The 18,654-nt window shown below is 39.3% G+C and overlaps 1 protein-coding gene across 1 annotated transcript in view; it reads right to left on the bottom strand.

Annotated features, from left to right (window-relative positions):
• Positions 1 to 18,654, bottom strand: part of fbxl17 (F-box and leucine-rich repeat protein 17) — a 230,662-nt gene that overhangs the window by 12,840 nt on the left and 199,168 nt on the right. Inside the window, exon 10 of the mRNA XM_005919018.2 lies at positions 11,693 to 11,835. Coding sequence (XP_005919080.1) covers positions 11,693 to 11,835 — 143 coding nt within the window. The remainder of the gene's footprint in view (positions 1 to 11,692; positions 11,836 to 18,654) is intronic.

An 18,654-nucleotide genomic window follows, 5' to 3' on the forward strand; every position in this document is an offset into this window, starting at 1 on the left:
TGAACTTGGATTTGGTAGCTATTCACTGGAACTTTTAAAAACGAGGCCCAAGAAGATGTTGATGCAAGTGAAAGAGACCATCATTATGCTGAAAAACTAAAATAAACCTATCAGAGTATAATAAAAACTTTAGGAGCCGCCAAATCAACAATGGGGTACATTCTTAAAAAGAAGGAATGTGCTGGTGAGCTCAGCAAAACCAAAAGGCCTGAAAGACCACAGAAGATAACTAAAGTGTTTGATTGCAGAATCCTTTGTTTGCTTAACAAAAACCATCACAACACCAAGCCAAGTAAAAAAAAACATAGATGCATTCACAAATATAACTGCACAGAGTTTACAACAAGGGGCAAAAACGCTGGTTATACACTCAGTGATGTGACTTCTGTCAGGAGTATGCTGATGTGCAGAGGCTTATACTCTCTGCTCAGCTTCTGCTCAGGAAAATGACTAGACAGCACTTCGTATTCTTAAGGAGTCGGATCTCAACCCATTAGATCATTCTTTTCAAGTATTAAGGACAACAGTAATGGCACAGAGAACCATAAATAAGTAGAAACTAAAGGTGGCTACAGTAATGGCCTAGCAGATCATCAGGGAGAAAACAACATTTGTCCCTGGGTTCACTTCAGGGAACCATTCACTGCAAGGATTTTCATCTTTATTAAAAACAAGTATTACAAACAATCCTTCTATTTAAAATCACGCTAGCTTGTTTAATTAGTTTTGAGCTTCTGAAAATGGGGGACCGTTTTTAAAAGGGGCTGTAATTTCTAAGAAAGATACCAAGTTAAACGCCTTGTTTAAAGCCCTTGAAATAAAGCCGAAACTCTGCACTTCAATCACATCTTGATTATTGAATTTGAAATCCACTGTTGTGGTGTAGAGATGCAAAATTCAAAAAATATGTCACTGTCCAAAAACATGATGATTTCTTTGGGATAAAGAAAGTTATTGTGACAAACCACATCACATGAGAGCAAACGTTCACAAGAATTTTGCATGAGAGCTATAGATTAAAAACAGTTCAAATGGCATTATAGAGCATAAAAACATTGCTGGAAAAAATTCTCCCCAAAACAATAATAATACTTCTAGTATGGTGCTCTGAAAACAAAATGCTTTCATTACTGGAAATACAAGAAAGCTTCCTGCTTACCTATTGGACAAACTAAGATTTCTTTTTGGTTTCTAAAATCGTAAACAAGCTAATTGGGTACTGGCAAACACACACGAAACACAAATTCCATAGCGGCTTACTGGAGGTCAAACACTCGCACAATTCCTTAAAGATAATCACAACAGAGCTACCTTGTTTAATTATTTTGCTTTGTATGACTCCCTTGTTATTCAGAATAAATAAATAAATAAATAACAAGGACAGCTTGACCCTGTCCTTTCGAAGAAAACCATTATACAAAATTCATAGCGACTCTTTAAAGACCACAAGCAGTAGATTACGTCTGTAAACTGGTCAAAGTCAAAAAGCAGTGGCCAGCACTCAGTGATCTCATTTGAAGGCTGAAGTGTGAACAACACCTACAGCTGGGTTATTATCCTGAATTACTGGCTAATTCCTAATAATGAAATAAAAGCAATACAACTGGAGTCAAGTTCTGTTAAACAAAAAGGACAAACAAACATGTTGTATTCAGGTTTCAGCCTTTTATTTGATTCTCTGTCAGTAAAAGCATTTTTATGGTGTAAATCTGTATCTTTGTTCTCAGCTCTAATGTTAAGCAAGCTGTCACAAGAACTCTGCTCCAATAAAAAATATTTATTGGATGTTTTTTCACAGTCACTTGTAAATCTGACAGATGTAATCAGTCCCGCTAAAAAATTTTTTCACCACTCTTACTACAAGCCTCATTTACCCATTCACAAAAATGCTTTTGTCAATGCCCAAGTACTTTTCTGCTAATACACACATACACAGACAGGCAGGACACGCAGCCCCTTCCTTGGCGACAGCCCCACCCCATTCCTCAAACTTGGCTGGATGTATATTAAATTTGAAACGCCGGTGCATTCAGTGATGCTTGTTACATTGTCATTAGCATTAAATACCCAATCCATAACTAACACAGTCAGACACTGTGCCTGCAGGCTAAAATGTTCTTTGATAACCTACCGTCGCCGCCTCTGTGAGACAATGAGGAAAAAAGAATGTACTGTTAGTTACTGCCCAAACACCTATCACATTTGGCAACTCCGAGTACCCCGAGCAAACCGACTGTTGTCTACTGTCTGCCCATGACTCCATGAGATTATGTTGACCTCAGCTGTAGTCAGTAAACAGCACTGGATGATGGAGGAAGCGGAGGGCGAGGAGACAAAGAGGGAAGACAGACGAGGGGGCTACTTGAATGAACTAATTGAATGAACAAAAGATGTCCGCAGCATCCAAAATTCAAACAACCTTGGTTGTCCTTACGCAGAGGAGGAGGAAAAGGGAGACGAAATAAACAGACAAAAAGATGGGAATGGAGAAAAAAAAACAAATAAATAAAGTAAGGACAAGATAGTGAGAAGGCCAAGATGTGCATGGGGGTGTATGTGTGGCCAGGTGAGGTCAGGTTTACGTGTGTGCTTTGGCTAGATATTTGTTGAAGGGCAATTCTGAGATTCCCTTGAGCTACTCGGTGAACTCTGTCAGTGTCTCACTTTATTTCACCCTCTCTCCTTCACTGTCCCTTGCTCCTGCCCTTTAGAAACAAGATGAAGGGATGATCAGGAGGCGGCTTCAGTTAAGACCGCCAATCAATACAGCTCTTCTGTGTGGGATGAGACTCCAAGATTACACTGAAAATCACAAATGGCAAATGACTCTTTCAAACTACTTTCTCCACTTTGAACATTCAAGCCTGACCAAAGCCTTCAAAATAGGAACCAGAGAAGCTCCCTATCTTGCACTTGATAGTGTGCACGCAGTGGCTTTCTCCTAATTCCCTTTCGCATTAGAAACCTTTAAACTAAGGATCCCCGCTGTTCACAATAACAACACTCATCAAAGAAAGTTTTACTGAACTCCCAAACTCTCATTTCCTAAACGAGAGTTAAAATGCCTCCTAACTCTTCACCATACTTCATCTTTGTTTTCTTCAGTCCAAACCTCCAGGCCCTGAACAATTAGGCCCTTGTTTATGTCTGCAAATTGCTGTGCCGTGCCTATCAGTGTATAGTCCCTGGCAGCTGGATGCACCGGTGGAACGACCATATTGATTGGGATGTCTGTTCTTTTAACAAGGTCTGTCTGGTTGCTCTATCTAGGGGTACAGCAGTGTTCATACGTGTTCCCCAAACACCGCTCCACCTCAGTTCAGGTAATGGAAGCACACTTCAAAACTGCTTACACAAAACACTTTTTGGTGGGGCAATTTGTAAAGGGAATACCCAGTACACGCTCAATTGTTCCATATTATCTAATTTTCTTATTATTTTCTTTTGGTTTCTGTCATTTGTGAAATTTTTTGTTTAGCCTTTTAACCACAAGGCCAACCCTCATTTTACTTTCTCTTCTCCTCCCCCTCTTCTCATTATTACTATGATAACTCTAACTTTCTTCACCAGCTGTCCCTGAAGAGGCCAGTAGCAGTCAGTGTCATTATTTTCCATAGTCCAGCTTCATGCTGACTGCATGAGTTTGCTTCTCTCACAGCCTTGACTGCCCATTTGTTTTCACTCTAATGAAGTAGTGGAAACGTAGCTGGGGAAGAAAGAAGGGGAAGAACTAGTGAAAAAGGAGAAGGGGGACTAGATGGGGTTAAAAGAGAGGAGGAAAGAGACAAAGCACATGAGAAGTTTAGGGAGTTGACAGAGGAAGAAAGAAAATGAGAAAAAAAAGGGTACATTTGAGCAAGCTGTGAAAATGTTTCTAAAGAAAATATTCCACCAAGTCTGAATAAGATCAAAAATCCCCAAAAGTGAGATATACAGAAAGAAAGAAGACACAAAATTTAACTCGCAGGCCAGGAGGGCCCATTACAGAAAAAAGCAACTTAACAGAGATATGAATACAGTGTTGAGATAAGAGCACACTGAACATTACTAGGCGCTGTACAGATCAGTAAAAATCTTTGTTCTTTCTCTTTCCCATGTGATTGGAAACTTCCTTGTGGTTGTCCAAAAAAAAAGAAAAAAGTTAGCACTCACCTTCCACTTTAATTGGCCAATCACATACCAGCAGGTCAACCTAGTTCAAAACTAGCACCAGAATAGGAAAGAAAGGTGATTTGAGTGACTTTGAATAAGTCGTGGCTTTTGGAGCCAGATGGGTTGGCCTGAGAATTTTGGAAACTGCTGATCTACTGGGATTTTCCCACACAACCATCTCCAAAGTTTACAGAGAATGGTCTGAAAGAGAAAAACTATCCAGCGAGTGGCTGCTCTCTGGGCGAAAATATTTTATTGATGCCAGAGGTCAGAACAAAAACACAACAGGAACTCAAATAACAACTTGCTACAACCAAGGTGTGCAAAAGAGCATCTCTAAACACACAACGTGTGGAAACTTGAAGCAGCTGGGCTACAGCAGCAGAAGACCACACGGTTGTCACTCCTGTCAGCTAAGGACAGGAAACTGAGGCTAGAGTATACACGGGCTTACCAATTGAAAAACAGTTGCCTGATCTGATTTCTGCTGTAACATTCGGATGGTAGGTTGGCAATTTACAACAATATTAAAACAATGATTAATCCTGCCTCGTATCAAAAGTTTGGCAGGTGGTGATGGTGTAATGATGTGATGGATTTGCACACTTTGGGTTCCTTAGCCACAGATGAGAATCGTTTAACCGCCACAGCCTACCAGAGTATTGATGCAGATCATATCCATCCCTTTATGATCATATCATACCCATTCTCTGATTCTGGCTGCTTCCAGGAGGACAATGTGACATGTCACAAAGCTGAAATAATCTCAAACTGGTTTCTTTGAAAGGGACACTTCAATCATGGAAGGGCAACTGACAAATCTGCAACAACTGTGTGATCCTGTCATATCAATATAGACCAAAATCTCTAAGGATACTTTCCACCAACTTGTTGAATCCATGAAAAATAAAGGCAGTTTCGATGGCAAAAAAGGCACCAACCTGATACTAGCAATTTGTACTTAATGAAGCATGAGTGTAGTTATGTGGATTTGTGTTAGTTTAGCATATTATTGTGTGCTTGTGTCTCTGCCTAGGGCGGGAGAATGCTTTTGTCATATTCCTATAATTTTAGTTAAAAAAGACCTCTGAAGATAGTGTTCTAGTTACAATCATCGCGTGGATTAAAACATAATGTTGCTTTGTGTTTTTGGAATGCAGAAAGATGATTCCTTCCCACACAGAAGATCTAACACTTAACAGTAGACTTACTGAGGAGCTGCTCTTTTCTGAGACACACAGATTGACACATGCAACAAAAAGGATTCATTTTTCAGAAGATTAAGGCACTTTTTCCCTGAGTCTGATTACTTTGAAAGACTGGCACAGTCATAGCAGAAAGAGGGAAAAAAATGAATTGATTTGATTATTTTGAGGCAAGTCTGGATCAATCGCATTCTTTCCCCTCGTCAGAACGGGGTCATTTTGCCCTGAGGGCAGAGGGGTGTAATCATTTGAGGCAGGCGAAGCACGCCATTTTCCCGAGCCTAGGGGTTCTGATTTCAATGCTCCATTATGAGCTGTGTTAACAGCAAATAACATGAATTCCTCTCAGAGAACACACACTGTTACACGCAGACACGTTGCATTCGAGGGTGTATAAACACACTGTGACACAAAGGAAATCCTTCAGACAGAGCCCTTCTGAAGAAGGACAGAAGGGGTAAAAAGTCAGTAGGACAAAATGTATATGGTTTAGCCACTGAAGGTAGAAACTAGATAAGAAATCAAATAGATTTTACTCACATCTGTGCCTGTGCTAAGTCTGTGTTTGAACAGATTTAAAAAAAAAAAAAAAAACAAAGAAGAAAAAATCCCTCGTATCACCCTAAATAGCAGTAGACACACAATTCAAGCTCCCCTGCTTTAAAATGTATACAGTACAGAAGCACGTTTGTATAAACTGTGACGAAGGAAATCGATCCTTCACACTGCTCCACATGAGGAGAGCCAGCTGGATCCTGTTAACAGTTCTTAAATGAATTCTACACTTTCTAAATCCGGTGACATTCAGGGAGGCTGTTACATTAAAATTCCCAGCGTTTTGACAATTCCAAACAAATTTACACAGGCTGGGTTGTGCTGCTCAGGCACTGAGCTGACTGGTTGGTCCGCACCATGTGTCAAGGTTAACACAAGATTGTGTTTGTGTAAGACTGACAGGACCCACTCTGAAACCTAACTCCATTAGTTAGTGTGAAAGATTGTGGGGGCAGAAGTCTGAAATTATGCTTATTTTGAATAGTTAAATGTAAATTATACAACCTGCCTAAATGTAATATTGACAAGTTTAGAAAAGCCCTGACGGGCAAGAAGACAACGTAACGTATTCAATTTTTCCAGCAAATGACAGATATTTGCACTAAATTTCCACAAAACACACATCCTGAACAAAAACCAAACACAGTCCTTGTAAGGGAAACATTAACTTGAATATTTGCAATATGTCCACAACACTGTAAACACAGCACGAGACAAGAAGCAACTAATAACATTAGCAGACCGCTCTGTGTAAGCATATATAACAATTTATTTTTTGGACTGAAAACATTCCTGGTTGGTATGTACAGAAAAATAATTTTGGGCTAGGGAGTATCAAAAAGGCTTATGTAGCAGTCGGCTAATTTGTTAATGCTGGGGTTGTTTCTTAAGTTTGTACATTTATCAGGCCTCAGTCACACAGGCCTAGAAACCACTGTTTCAAGGGAATAATGTGTAATTCCCCACCAAGTGGGTGGATTATTGCTGGAGGTTGCTGGTCGCTGCACCAAAACACTCCTTGCAGTTGCTAACAGTTTGTTGCGGTCACCCATAGTTTGCATAGAATATGATTAGCTTCTTCAAATGTTTGCCAAGGACTTGCTGAACAACTGTGAAACTTGAAAAATGGTGACAAAGATTGGAAACAGAGACCGCTTGTCTTCAAAGCCAGGGTTGTGTCTCACCCCTGCAGCTAACATGTTTCGAAGGCGCAACTTTTACCTTGAAGGCGAGTGCTTTCTGTTTCCAGTTTGCAATGGACTTATTGCATTTCTCTATCATGTATCAAACAGTTGGCAATGTAAAACAAGTTGTCATTTACATGCAAAGTGGCCAATTAAAACAATCACAAGGAGGTTTTCAGTGCACCGTCACATAACTCTTTGTGACCAATTACCTGTAGCAACTGCTAGCAACCACTTGCCAACCGGTTGGGGAATACATATACAAAAAGCAACACCAATGAAAAATATATGATGTCTACTCTTACCACAGGGTAACGTCAAACAATTAGAGAAACAAAACAGAGCGCCAATGGGGAGCAAAAAACCAGAGAGTTGTGACAGTTATCAAGCAGTGAGCGTAGACAGGGATTTTCATATTAGATGACTCTCTGACCGTCGTTGTAAGGGAACTTTTTTTAACAAATGAGAAAACAGTGGTTTGACAACACGGTTGTACCTTCGACATTTACTTGAAGAACAATTAGTGATGTAATGTTGAAAAACCTTGAACAACCTATGAGCACAGAAGCATGTTTTTCACAGAAGTACTGCTGACCTTGTACGTTGGTCATTCACGCTGTCAACAATATGCTTAAAAAAGTGCAGAAAACATAGCTATGCCTTACAACTTCTATTAAACAATGAAGATTTAAATAAAATGAGGCATGAGGAAAAAAATTCAAATGGATTTGTTAATATAAAGAAGAGATGCTGTGGCTGGGAGAAATTCCAACTTAAGTAATTTGCACAAGACTTTCATTATGTTCAAACCTTGTGGGATTGAGAGTTATCCCCCAGCTTCTATGTTTTGCCAGAAGTGCATTAAGGGCAAAGATTAGATTAGTTTGCCCCGAGATTGAATTGGACATGCCTTAGGATTTTACTGCTGTGATACACAAATAAAGCGTGATACAACATTGCTAGGGGCTTAAATGTCAAATGCATGCCAGAAAAAATTATGAGCATAATGAAAGCACTGCCTACAGTAACACAAATTTGCAAAGTACCTCAAAACATTGATTTGATTTATTTAGGAGGCGCAGTTTCAACAAACATTACAAAAACTACAATTTCATGCCAAGCAGAGGTCAAAGAATTTAGAATTGGTGCATGAAATGTTGATAACTTAGATTGTAAGACAAAATGTGTATCTTATTTAAAAATTATATACATACATATATATACACACACATACATACATACATATACATATATATATACATATATATATACATATATATATATATATAACAAAGAGAACTGAAGCACTATCACAGCCAAACGTTTGAGGCTCCAGTTATGTGGGGACAAACCCAATCGAAGTGACCTTGATAAAAATTACTAATCAGGATTTGAGAGACATTTTAATAACAGTAAATACCCAAATGTAAAATAAATTAACATAAAACAGAAGCAACAATACTAATATCAAAGCAGAATGGGCAGATGATTTGAGAAAATGAAGGGAAGAAGGAAATAAAAGCAAGTGCTGGGGGGGGGGGGCAGAGTCACACGACAACACCTTGTCACAAAGGAATTGTGGTTGTCTTAAAGTCACACGACAACAAGGTGTTGTCGTGTGACTTTGAGACAACCACAATTCCTTTGTTCTGCTGCTTTTATTTCTTTTATTATCTTTATAGCTCTCATTTTCACTTCAACCTCAGTAACATCACTTTCCCCTCTCTCTGAGCAAATTTTGTATTACCCCCATTCCTCTTTCTCTCCCTCTACTCCTGACCAAGTCCTAACCCTTTCTTGCTACCATAAATAGCGAGACAGCAACATCAAACAAAGTAGTTTGCCTTGGATGGAGGCTTGTGTAACAAAGCCAGTTTAACATAACCAGCATATCCTTTCGTTATCTGGGTTAACTTACCTTAACATCTGTAACCTGGATAAGTAGTGGCACATACTTTATAAGTATTCGATCAGTGAGACTAAAGAACTACTAATTTAATAAAGTCTAGCCTACTTTAAGGCAGGGAGAAAAGCCAGTAAAAATGTTGACGGTGGAAGTTGACAGATTTATCAAATTTTACAACTCTACCATTACGACATGGGATAATCTGATGGATTATAATCAAATATTTCATTAAGTTCATGTTTAAAAAAGAGATTTGGTTTTTATTATTTCAGCTGCCGGTCTGGTGTTGTTTAACAGCCAAAAATAAAAACTGAAATCAAATTTAGGTTTGGACTAGAAGCAAATTTCTCATATATGCTCTGTTTTATGACCATATACTAATGTATACGCATTAAAATTTTACACTCTCCTACTATTTTTGCTCAGAGTACTGGAGGATCTTTCAAGAACGGTGACATTTTCTGGAGAATTGATTGGTCAGTAGGCAGTGATTTCACACCTGCTGATCTCTAATCTGGAACCTCATCTGCTCCTGAGTAGGTTAGGCTTGCAAGATAAGTTAGCAAGGTGATACATCCCGGTAAGAAGGGAACCACCTTTTTTAAAAACAGGGTTAACCTTGAAATTACCTGGATAAGAGTTAATCCTGCTTTGCCCTTACAAATCTGACCAGCCTTAACAACGCATACTCCAGGCGTATTTCACTAATCAAAAGTTTCGGATATGAAAAAAGGAAGCCGGAGGATGTGTGGGAGGAGTAAGAATGCAGTAAATTTGTTGTGTGATTAAGAGCTGGCGAGGTACTTGACCTTGGAAACTGTCAAACTCTTCTCTCTGTTCGATTCACACTCCATTACAACTCTAATAGCATCAATTACTGCTTTATTTAGCTGTGTCATCCCCAAATTCCCCCTCCAGAGCAGAGGGAAAGTAATTATTTATCTTATCAACCTTCTGGCTAAACTGTGAGTATAAATATCACATCTGAAAAGAGAACTGGGTAGATAAATAAGGAAAAGCAGCTGGAATTGTTCACTGGATGGGAAAGACATGAATGCATATGGTAGAGAAAAACTAAGAAAAAATGTTATTCCAGTAAAGATGTGGGTCATTCCAGAGCACAATTTTTTATTAGCACGGATGTAGCTATTGATTATTGGGTCACTGAGTCAGTGAGGCAGTAGTGAACCGGATGAAAATGGAATTTAAGTGATCACTTGCTATGTAATGCAGTTAGTCTTTATTACTTATAGATAAATATGATAGATGCACCTTCATGCCTGCAATAATGTGAACTGAGTATACTGTTTCATCACTGAGACCCTACATACAGGGTCACTGTCAGATGCTCATATATTGTCATTTTATTACAGTCTAAATAGATAAATATGATACACTGGTGTTCTTGTCGCACTTAATGATCTCAGTGTGTTCATTTTTATCATAGAAATCCATAGGGTCAAGCTTGAGGCCATGACACACAGATATCACTGATTTTATAATGACAAAATAAAAATGATGAGTTTCCAGCCCACTGAGCAGCCATGACTATAAATCTCTCCTCCCTCGTTTTTCTCCCTGCCAACTTGCACTTTTCAAAAGCACAGCAGGGACTTTTAAATGTGCTCCACCTAAAACCAAAATGAATACTGTAAAATGTGAAATGAAAGCTCATTAAACACACAATTATATTTACTATACTGAAGCCTGTCAGGATTGGGATGGTGTCCTGTGTTGTGCACTCTGCTACAGAACAAGACACCAGGTTCTCCAGTATCAGTACAGACTACAGTTTCTAGGTTAAGCCAGCTTTTCACTTTCCCTTCCTTGCCTGCCCTCATCCCACTCATGTCATCCGCGCTAAGTGGATGCATCTGTGTTACAGGAGCTCCACAAAACCAATTGGCGACGTGGGTGGAGTTGTTACCATGGCAGTAAAACTACATGTACTTCCATCAGGTTATGGGTTGGATAAGTAAGAGGCCAGATGTAAGTGTAAGGGTGACTTTGAAAAGACTGTCCCTCCTCACACCCAGAGGCATCTCAGAGCAGGTTTGAGACAGGTCATCATGTCATTTTACTTCTGTTATCACCCAACCGTGTGACTCATGTATCACACAGACAAACTGGGCACGGGCTGCAGTTAGATACTCGACGTCCCACATTCAGACGCTTTTAAATTGGCCCTAACCTGGAGCTTTTGCGTATTCATATCTATGTGTTTGACTACATCTCTGTGGTTGTTTATGCACATTCATATTCGACAACCTTAAGATGGCAAAATACTTCATATACCACAAGTTTAACAAACCCCTAAAATATTGGTGTATAATGATCACTGATCAGGACTGCTTTACGGTAATATTTGGATTCAAACTGTTTTTGATCCCAGAATTGAAATTATTACAACTCTATTATGTATTTATAACATGCAATATGCAGGAAATAGTTATTTCTGGAAGACATTGTTGTTTTTAAGAAAGTAATGGTGCAACTAATGATATCAAACTGAGCTATAAACTGAACATGTTCATTTTAAGTTCCAGTTTTGTGTTTGTGAGAGCAAGGGCCTGAACTATAAAGCAAGATCAGCGTAGTCAGATAGTTGGTGGCCAGATGCCTCCCGACCAGCCTTTAGGCTTGTGCGTACGGGCTCTAAGAAAGACAACGATATGAGTAATGTTCGTTACCTTGTCGCATCTCATGAGGCCCAAGTAGCGAAGGGACTTGCTGCTCTGAGCAATCTGTGTGGCACCCTGGTCCGTGATGTCTTTACACCAGCCGGCATCAACAGTCTCAATGGTGCTGCTGTACTGCCCTATAGCTATCAGAGCTGTTGACAGAGAAGGGGAGCAGAGAAGGGGAGGTGGGGAAGGAGGAGGGAGAGAAACAAGAAAACGTGTTAGTCTGACAACCTTTTTCATGCAAATGTGACAGCAGCGTCTTCCCACAGAGACAGAATTTGAAATGAAACCAGGGCACGTCATATGGCCAGCTGTGACACATAATTCTAGTGTTTACACAACACCTTGACAATATACACGCATGCCCACAAATCCTCGAATACACCCATGCTTGGTCAGACTTCGGCAGGATTCATCCATTACAGCACCGGCATGACTCACGGCACAGAAAGGGAACGACACCGTGCCAGAGTAAAGTGTGACTCCATGCCAGTGTACGATTTAATTTTGCTTGTGTGCATGTTTACTGCTGCCAGGGCAGAAACAAAATGCCAAGGTAAAGAGTAACCACCAAAAACAAATATCTCACAGTTTCTCTGGGCTTTGTTATACCACAGAGCATTTGTGCATACACCGCTTGCTGCATATACGTAAATACACATTCACACACTCGTAGCGTATCTCACAAGTGTTGTTCTTTTGATATTGTCTTCCTATGTTGACAAATTGCAATGCACAGCTGTCAAACACGATGACATTACATTCGCTGTAATCTACGTGTAGCTCCAATAAAGGCATACTTTGCTGCATTAACACACAAACACAGACAGACACACAACAATCTTCCTCATCAATCTTTGACCCGTCAATTGTTGGGTAGATGGAGGAGACCTGTGCTCCACGAGTCGATTGATAGTGCTCCTCGGTGATCGATTGGCAGGCCTGGGCTTTGTTCTCCACTCTCACAACCATCACTAATGAGAGTGGGAAGGTGGGAGGAGGAGTGAGGGATGAGAGAAAGATGAAAGGAAGAGGGTAAAGACAAAGAGAGCCTTTGACAGCACCTTCAGATAGTTACTTAGCCCTGATGTTGTTTTCTCATTTGCAGAAATCCATTTTACGTCAAACTTTTTTATAAACAAGCTTCCTTGAACAAGGAAAAATTAACCCGTATGAACTTTCACTTTGAATCGGTTCCTCCCGACTTTTTCACTTCTATGATCAGAGTTAAAAACAAAAGAAAACATACACGAAGCACTTGCGCGTGCATGTATTTCACTGTGTGTTTGTGGTACAGAAGCTTTTTTTTCCACTGGAGACAGGAAATGAATAATCTTATGCTTTTTTCTCCACACTTTTAAACCTCTTTTCTCCTGTTACAGCCAGTGTATTGCACAGGCTTCTCTGCACGTAAGCACATGCTCCCAGGGACGAACTTGTGTACAGCATGTAACATATGTAATATATAGCTTTGGGTGCTTAAAGTACACCACATGTGGTTCCTGTTTGGGCTCTAGCATGCTCTTGGATGCCATGCATAATAGCAAATTATGGCTAAACAGGCAGTAACCCCGCTTTGAAGCTACAGTGTGTTTCATATAAAACGCACCGTGGGGAAGAAGAGTCAGTAGACCCAGATGGGTGAAAAGAACATGAAGCTAGCATGTCATTTATTGACTAACGGCACCCTGGTAAAGTATGCTAAAAATGAAGACGCTGGTGTTTTCGTGAGTTCGCCTGAGCGTGTGAAAGATCGGAAAGACGTCGAGTGAAGGAATGGCTCCCCATCCAGTGCCCCTTGTCCTGTTCGATTACACAATCCTAAATTTGATTACCTGGGCTTGGATCTTTCATCTTATGTTGAGACACACATATCGGTGCTGTTTAAACTCCCTTGCAGAGTCCGAGGAGATTTCTGAGGAAAAGGCAGATTAAATAAAAGAGGAGAGCTCCAAAGCTCAACAAATCAAAGAGAACTTTGCCAACACACATTTCTGCTTCTTCCCCTTCAACTTTAATTCTCGCAACTTAAAAAGGTGGAAAGATAGAAGCAGACAGATGCATACCACTGTGAATATATAAGTTGTGCGAGTGACTACAATGTCTGCAGAACTGGACACACACAGAAATATTAAGTCAGATACCAGTACTGATATTTGGAGGTTTAAAATCCAATATATCAGTCAATGTTTTTTTTTTTCCAGACACACAAAACTTAAACAGATTTCTCAAGGATTTGCTGTGAGTAGTTATTTATGAATCCTTACTACATTATTACGACTATTCAGTTTTAAAATAATCTTGCTTTAGTCAGCTGATCCGACTTTGCCCGGATCAGCTGATTGTTGAGTGTGTCGATGCAGAGTGCCTTCTAGTAAACAAACTATGCAACATCAACATTCATAAGAAAGTTGAAGGGTGTTTTTCTCAACTCTTCTTCACTTCAGTTTTCATTTATTGGACATTATAAATGGTGATACCAATATCCTGGGAAATAGTTAATACCGTCCGATATATCAGTCGTCTCTAATTGTCAGTGCATTACACAAATAATGTGTTGCAGCCACGTAGCGGCACACCACCTGCTTAAACTGAATTAAAATGTTTTTTAACAGGCTCCAGACTTTTTAAAGAAAACATATAGCAGTCAGAAATAGCTGCGGGGAGAAAAAGAAAAGCAAATGGGACTAAACATCATTTTGTTAAGCTGTGAAGTTGGTAAACTGGAGAGTCAGATAATGCCTTTGTCAGAACGAGCCAAGTGTTAGGCTATTTAGACTTGTTTAGTACTCTATCAACAAGTTCATCTGGTTGCCATTGCAGTCTAATATGGATGTGTGTGCCGTGTTTCTCTTCCTCTTCCTTTGACTCTCTATCAGAAGACTATAAATTTCAGCTACTCCCGATGGCAAATGGAAACGTGACCACTTTTGAAATGACTAAAAGCTTTGAGCGAAACCTTTTAACTACAAATGAAGAGGTTTGTTCACATTGTCAGAGATAAAGAGTCTAAATAGAGCTTGGAGAATTTGTTTTGTAAGACAGTAGCCAAGTAACACAAAAATATATGTTTTTATGTGTGACAGACTAGAAATGTAATTGTGTTTATGTCAAATATCTAACATAAAATCCTGAAGATTTAAGCACACAATAGTAGAACTTTTCAGACAGATGCAGAAAATCAATCTATACACTGCTGATAAAACACTTAACATGTAAAAACCTTCACTTCTCAAACGGCTGACTGCTACATCAGTGTGTATTAGTTATGCATTAGCCACTCATCTATTACAATTTTTTTTTGCTTGTTTTTAGCAAATTGCCAATCTAAACATCATTTGATTGCAACAGATTTGAATGTGTGGAGAGTTTTGAATGATCCAATCTTTTATATAATAGTGGGACTTTAAAAGTAATCAGCACATTGAACTGGCAAAGTTAAACACTTGAAGCTTTTACACTGAAAATTGTAAGACAAATATGCAAAACGCTGTTGTGTTCCTATTTCTACCAACATACACTGTGCAGCATCATTTAACCGAAATTATACACTCGCTCAAAAGAAGTTTTATTCACTTTTTAGGCTCGTTTCTGCTAACTGGTAATTCGATGAATTGACATGTATCAAAAAAAATGCATACAGTTTTCTAAAACTTTTGACTGGCAGGGTATAAGAGACCATAGGAGCAGGAAATTGTCTTTCCTGACTGATAATGATTTTCTGTCTAAGAAATAGATGAAGCGATATGCAAGAGAAGTTAAGGTGAAAAAGAGGTTGAGGAGTCAGAGGAGAAAAGAGGGGAAAATCCCATTCTGGCAGTGTGAGCTGTGACTGAGTGGTGACTACACAGTCACAGACAGTAATGAGGACACACTCTGCTGCCCTGCCTGAAAATGGCTTTAGGATGTTGCTCCGTGTGTGCATGCGTAGAGAGATACTGACCTTAAATTCTGGATGTCATTCATTTTGAGCATAGCACATTTAACCAGTCTCCATCAACACAGAAGAAGCATGTGAACGTCACATTTACAACCAAATGCTTCTGTTTATTTAAGTTCTCCTGGGATTTGAAACAACATATCTTCTTGTCAATCAATCACCAAATCAATCATCAGGTCAATATACAAGGAGTGTCATGCACCATTTAGTGAATTCAGGAATAGCATTTCTGTGTCGAAACCGCAGCCTTAACTCACTCGCTAAGACCTTTACAAACATTACAACTTTAGCCACAGGCTCAACTCACAGCCTTCAAGAAACCGCTGTGACAAATGTCGACCAAAGGTGAGCAACGCGTAAAACCGTAAATCTCTGGTGTACCATTAACTCCTACTTTATCTCCAGAAAGAGATTCATAACCTATTACTTTCTTACACAAGCTGTTATCAAATACCATGAAGAGCGGATTTATCTAAGAGTGGTTCTATACTAAGGTGAGCACACTCCTAACAGCAAGGTCAAGAACTGGTCAATCCTGTGATGACCGCAATGTGAGAGGAAACCTTCCTTAATCGGCTTATTCTCCTATCTCTGTAGGCCTACCTGACCTCAGAGTTTCAGGGGTTAAGCATCTTTTACAGGCTTATTAGATATTCACTTATTACATTTTCCTAAATGATGGTGTGCCATTACTGCTATCTTATTGCTTTAAAGCCATCCCCCATGACTGCCTCCAGTAACCTTATACACCATATTTTTGCCTCTGATGAAGACAGTACGCCTATGAAAGATGTGATGGTAGGTAATGACTTACTGTGGAAGCAGTGTGTGCATGTGAGATCTGTGCGTGTGTATAACTATGGCAGTAGGAACAACAGAAAAAGGCTTATTATGGCTGATGTATTCCAGAGAGCAGAACTGTCATGTCTAATGTTGAAGACATTCACTTGGGCCTTTGTGTGTGTTTAAAAACTTAACCTCAGCTTTGCCCTCTGCACCGTGCTGCTCAGTGCCCCAAACCAAAAGAAAACCCCTTTTCACTTCTCATCCGTTTATACTGTCCAAGTTGTACAAGATGCAATATTTTTTTAAATGCTATATCAATACTGACATGCACTTTCAAGAACGAGGTCAAGTTAGTTTCAGCTATTTTGTACTGTCTGACAATTCACAAAAGAAAGGTTAAATAATGGCCAATAGTGGTGCTCAGAAATCAAATACAGACTTGTCATAACTTGGGTTGGGCAATTCTGGTGAGACAATATAATGCAATGTAATGCATGTGTCTGAAATTGTGTTAAACTTCTTTTTATATAGCATGAGCTTTGAATGAATTAGGACTTGTTAGAGCTACATACATAGATATGTAATTTTAGCATTAATATGAAATATATAGAGATGTATTAGCTGAGATTTCATGGCTGACTGACTCTGAAGTGTGACATGCACTGATTTTTGACGATTCTTAACCATAACATGACAACAGCATTTATCTGACAAAAGATATCTGCCAATTTACCTTTCAGGAACTAGCACTTACCATATACAGAGATCAGCTTTTAACAATGCAAAATTGTATTTTCATAATAAAAGAAATAAACTGTACAAATTTGCCCAGATTTTCTCTCACTTAAGCAACTGAAAATAAAATACTTTTCAACTAGAAAATACTAATAATTACCTGAAACCCCCCCTGCTGTACACCCAATTTAACTTATACATTTTACCTTAATAAATAAAAGCAGGTGCAACAAATTTATATAACTAAAAATGTCAACTACTTATAATTCCATCTTTTGTACTTGTCTCCATAATTTGTCTTGTAACTGATTTGATCCTTTGCTCATATCAAGGGTGCTGTCAGGTGGCTAGCTCTGAGCTGTGGCTAGCTTTGTTAGCTTTTCCAAATTAGACACGTTGAGCTGGGTAATAGTGATTTAAGTTTCTCATTAGGTTTGTTGTTATGAATATTTTCCTGATGGTTCCTTTACAGTTCACTTGGTCAAACTTTGTGTCTTCCTCCTCGCTCACAATAAATAACTTGTTAAAGGCCACATGCTAATGACATGTTAGCATGTTAACATAAATACAGACTGTGACTTGATTTTATTATAAATGATGTGTCTACATTGATTTTAGTCCATAAAAGGTGCATTCATTATAGTAAAAGATTCCTACAATGTCACATGAACCTATTCATACATATATAATTTGCACAGAAGAACATAAAGGAGTGTTTTTTTCTGTTAGTGTGTAAGTATACAGCTACATGTGTTTTTCAACAAATGTGTAATATGAAAACAATTTACTGACAGCAAAAATGTGAATGGGCTTTCCCAGGAGTGTGTTTACAGACACGTAAACATGCACAAGCACATAAAAAAAGTAAGGAAGCCTCCATAGCAAGATGCGGACATCACTTAAGTCCTTTGAAGCCTGTCTGTCCTGACTAAACACCAGCCTCGCTGTCTGACTGATTAGCACAGCATGCTCATCTTCAAAGTACCCAGGTCAAACTAACTGGGGTCACAGTGAGTGCCGAGACTAATTCAGTAAACAACATACCAAGGGAAGCATTTAAGAAACGCACGCATCGAAGGTGGGAAACAAGAGAGAGGCTGTCACGCTGACCTGCGGTGAGCTGAGAATTAACAATTTTAAAACTTGTGAGAACCAGAGGGAACTGGAGAAGGCTTGTTGACAATCTCTTGATTAGACCGGAAAATGCCTGCTGGGCTGTGGTCTCAAACATGAACTTGATGTGACAAAAAGCGAGCCATAACTTCCAAGTTAGATATAAATATGTAGAAAAAAAAAGAGTGAGAAAAGGGAAGAGAAGAATGAATAAATGAGCAATGCAGAGGTTCTGTGAGGTGATGCTCTTTGCCCTGACATTTTGGACAAATGCAATCAAAGGCCAGGGGAACTGAAATCAGCCAGGCTTGGTAGAGAGACACAAGGGAGAGGAGGAACAGATTGAGTGTGACACAAGGAGGGAGAACACTTTGTGGTGGGACATGCTCGAGCT

The sequence above is a fragment of the Haplochromis burtoni genome, unplaced genomic scaffold, assembly GCF_018398535.1.
Source record: "Haplochromis burtoni strain Fernald_Lab_line unplaced genomic scaffold, NCSU_Asbu1 Contig_34, whole genome shotgun sequence".
NCBI classification, from domain to species: Eukaryota; Metazoa; Chordata; class Actinopteri; order Cichliformes; family Cichlidae; genus Haplochromis; species Haplochromis burtoni.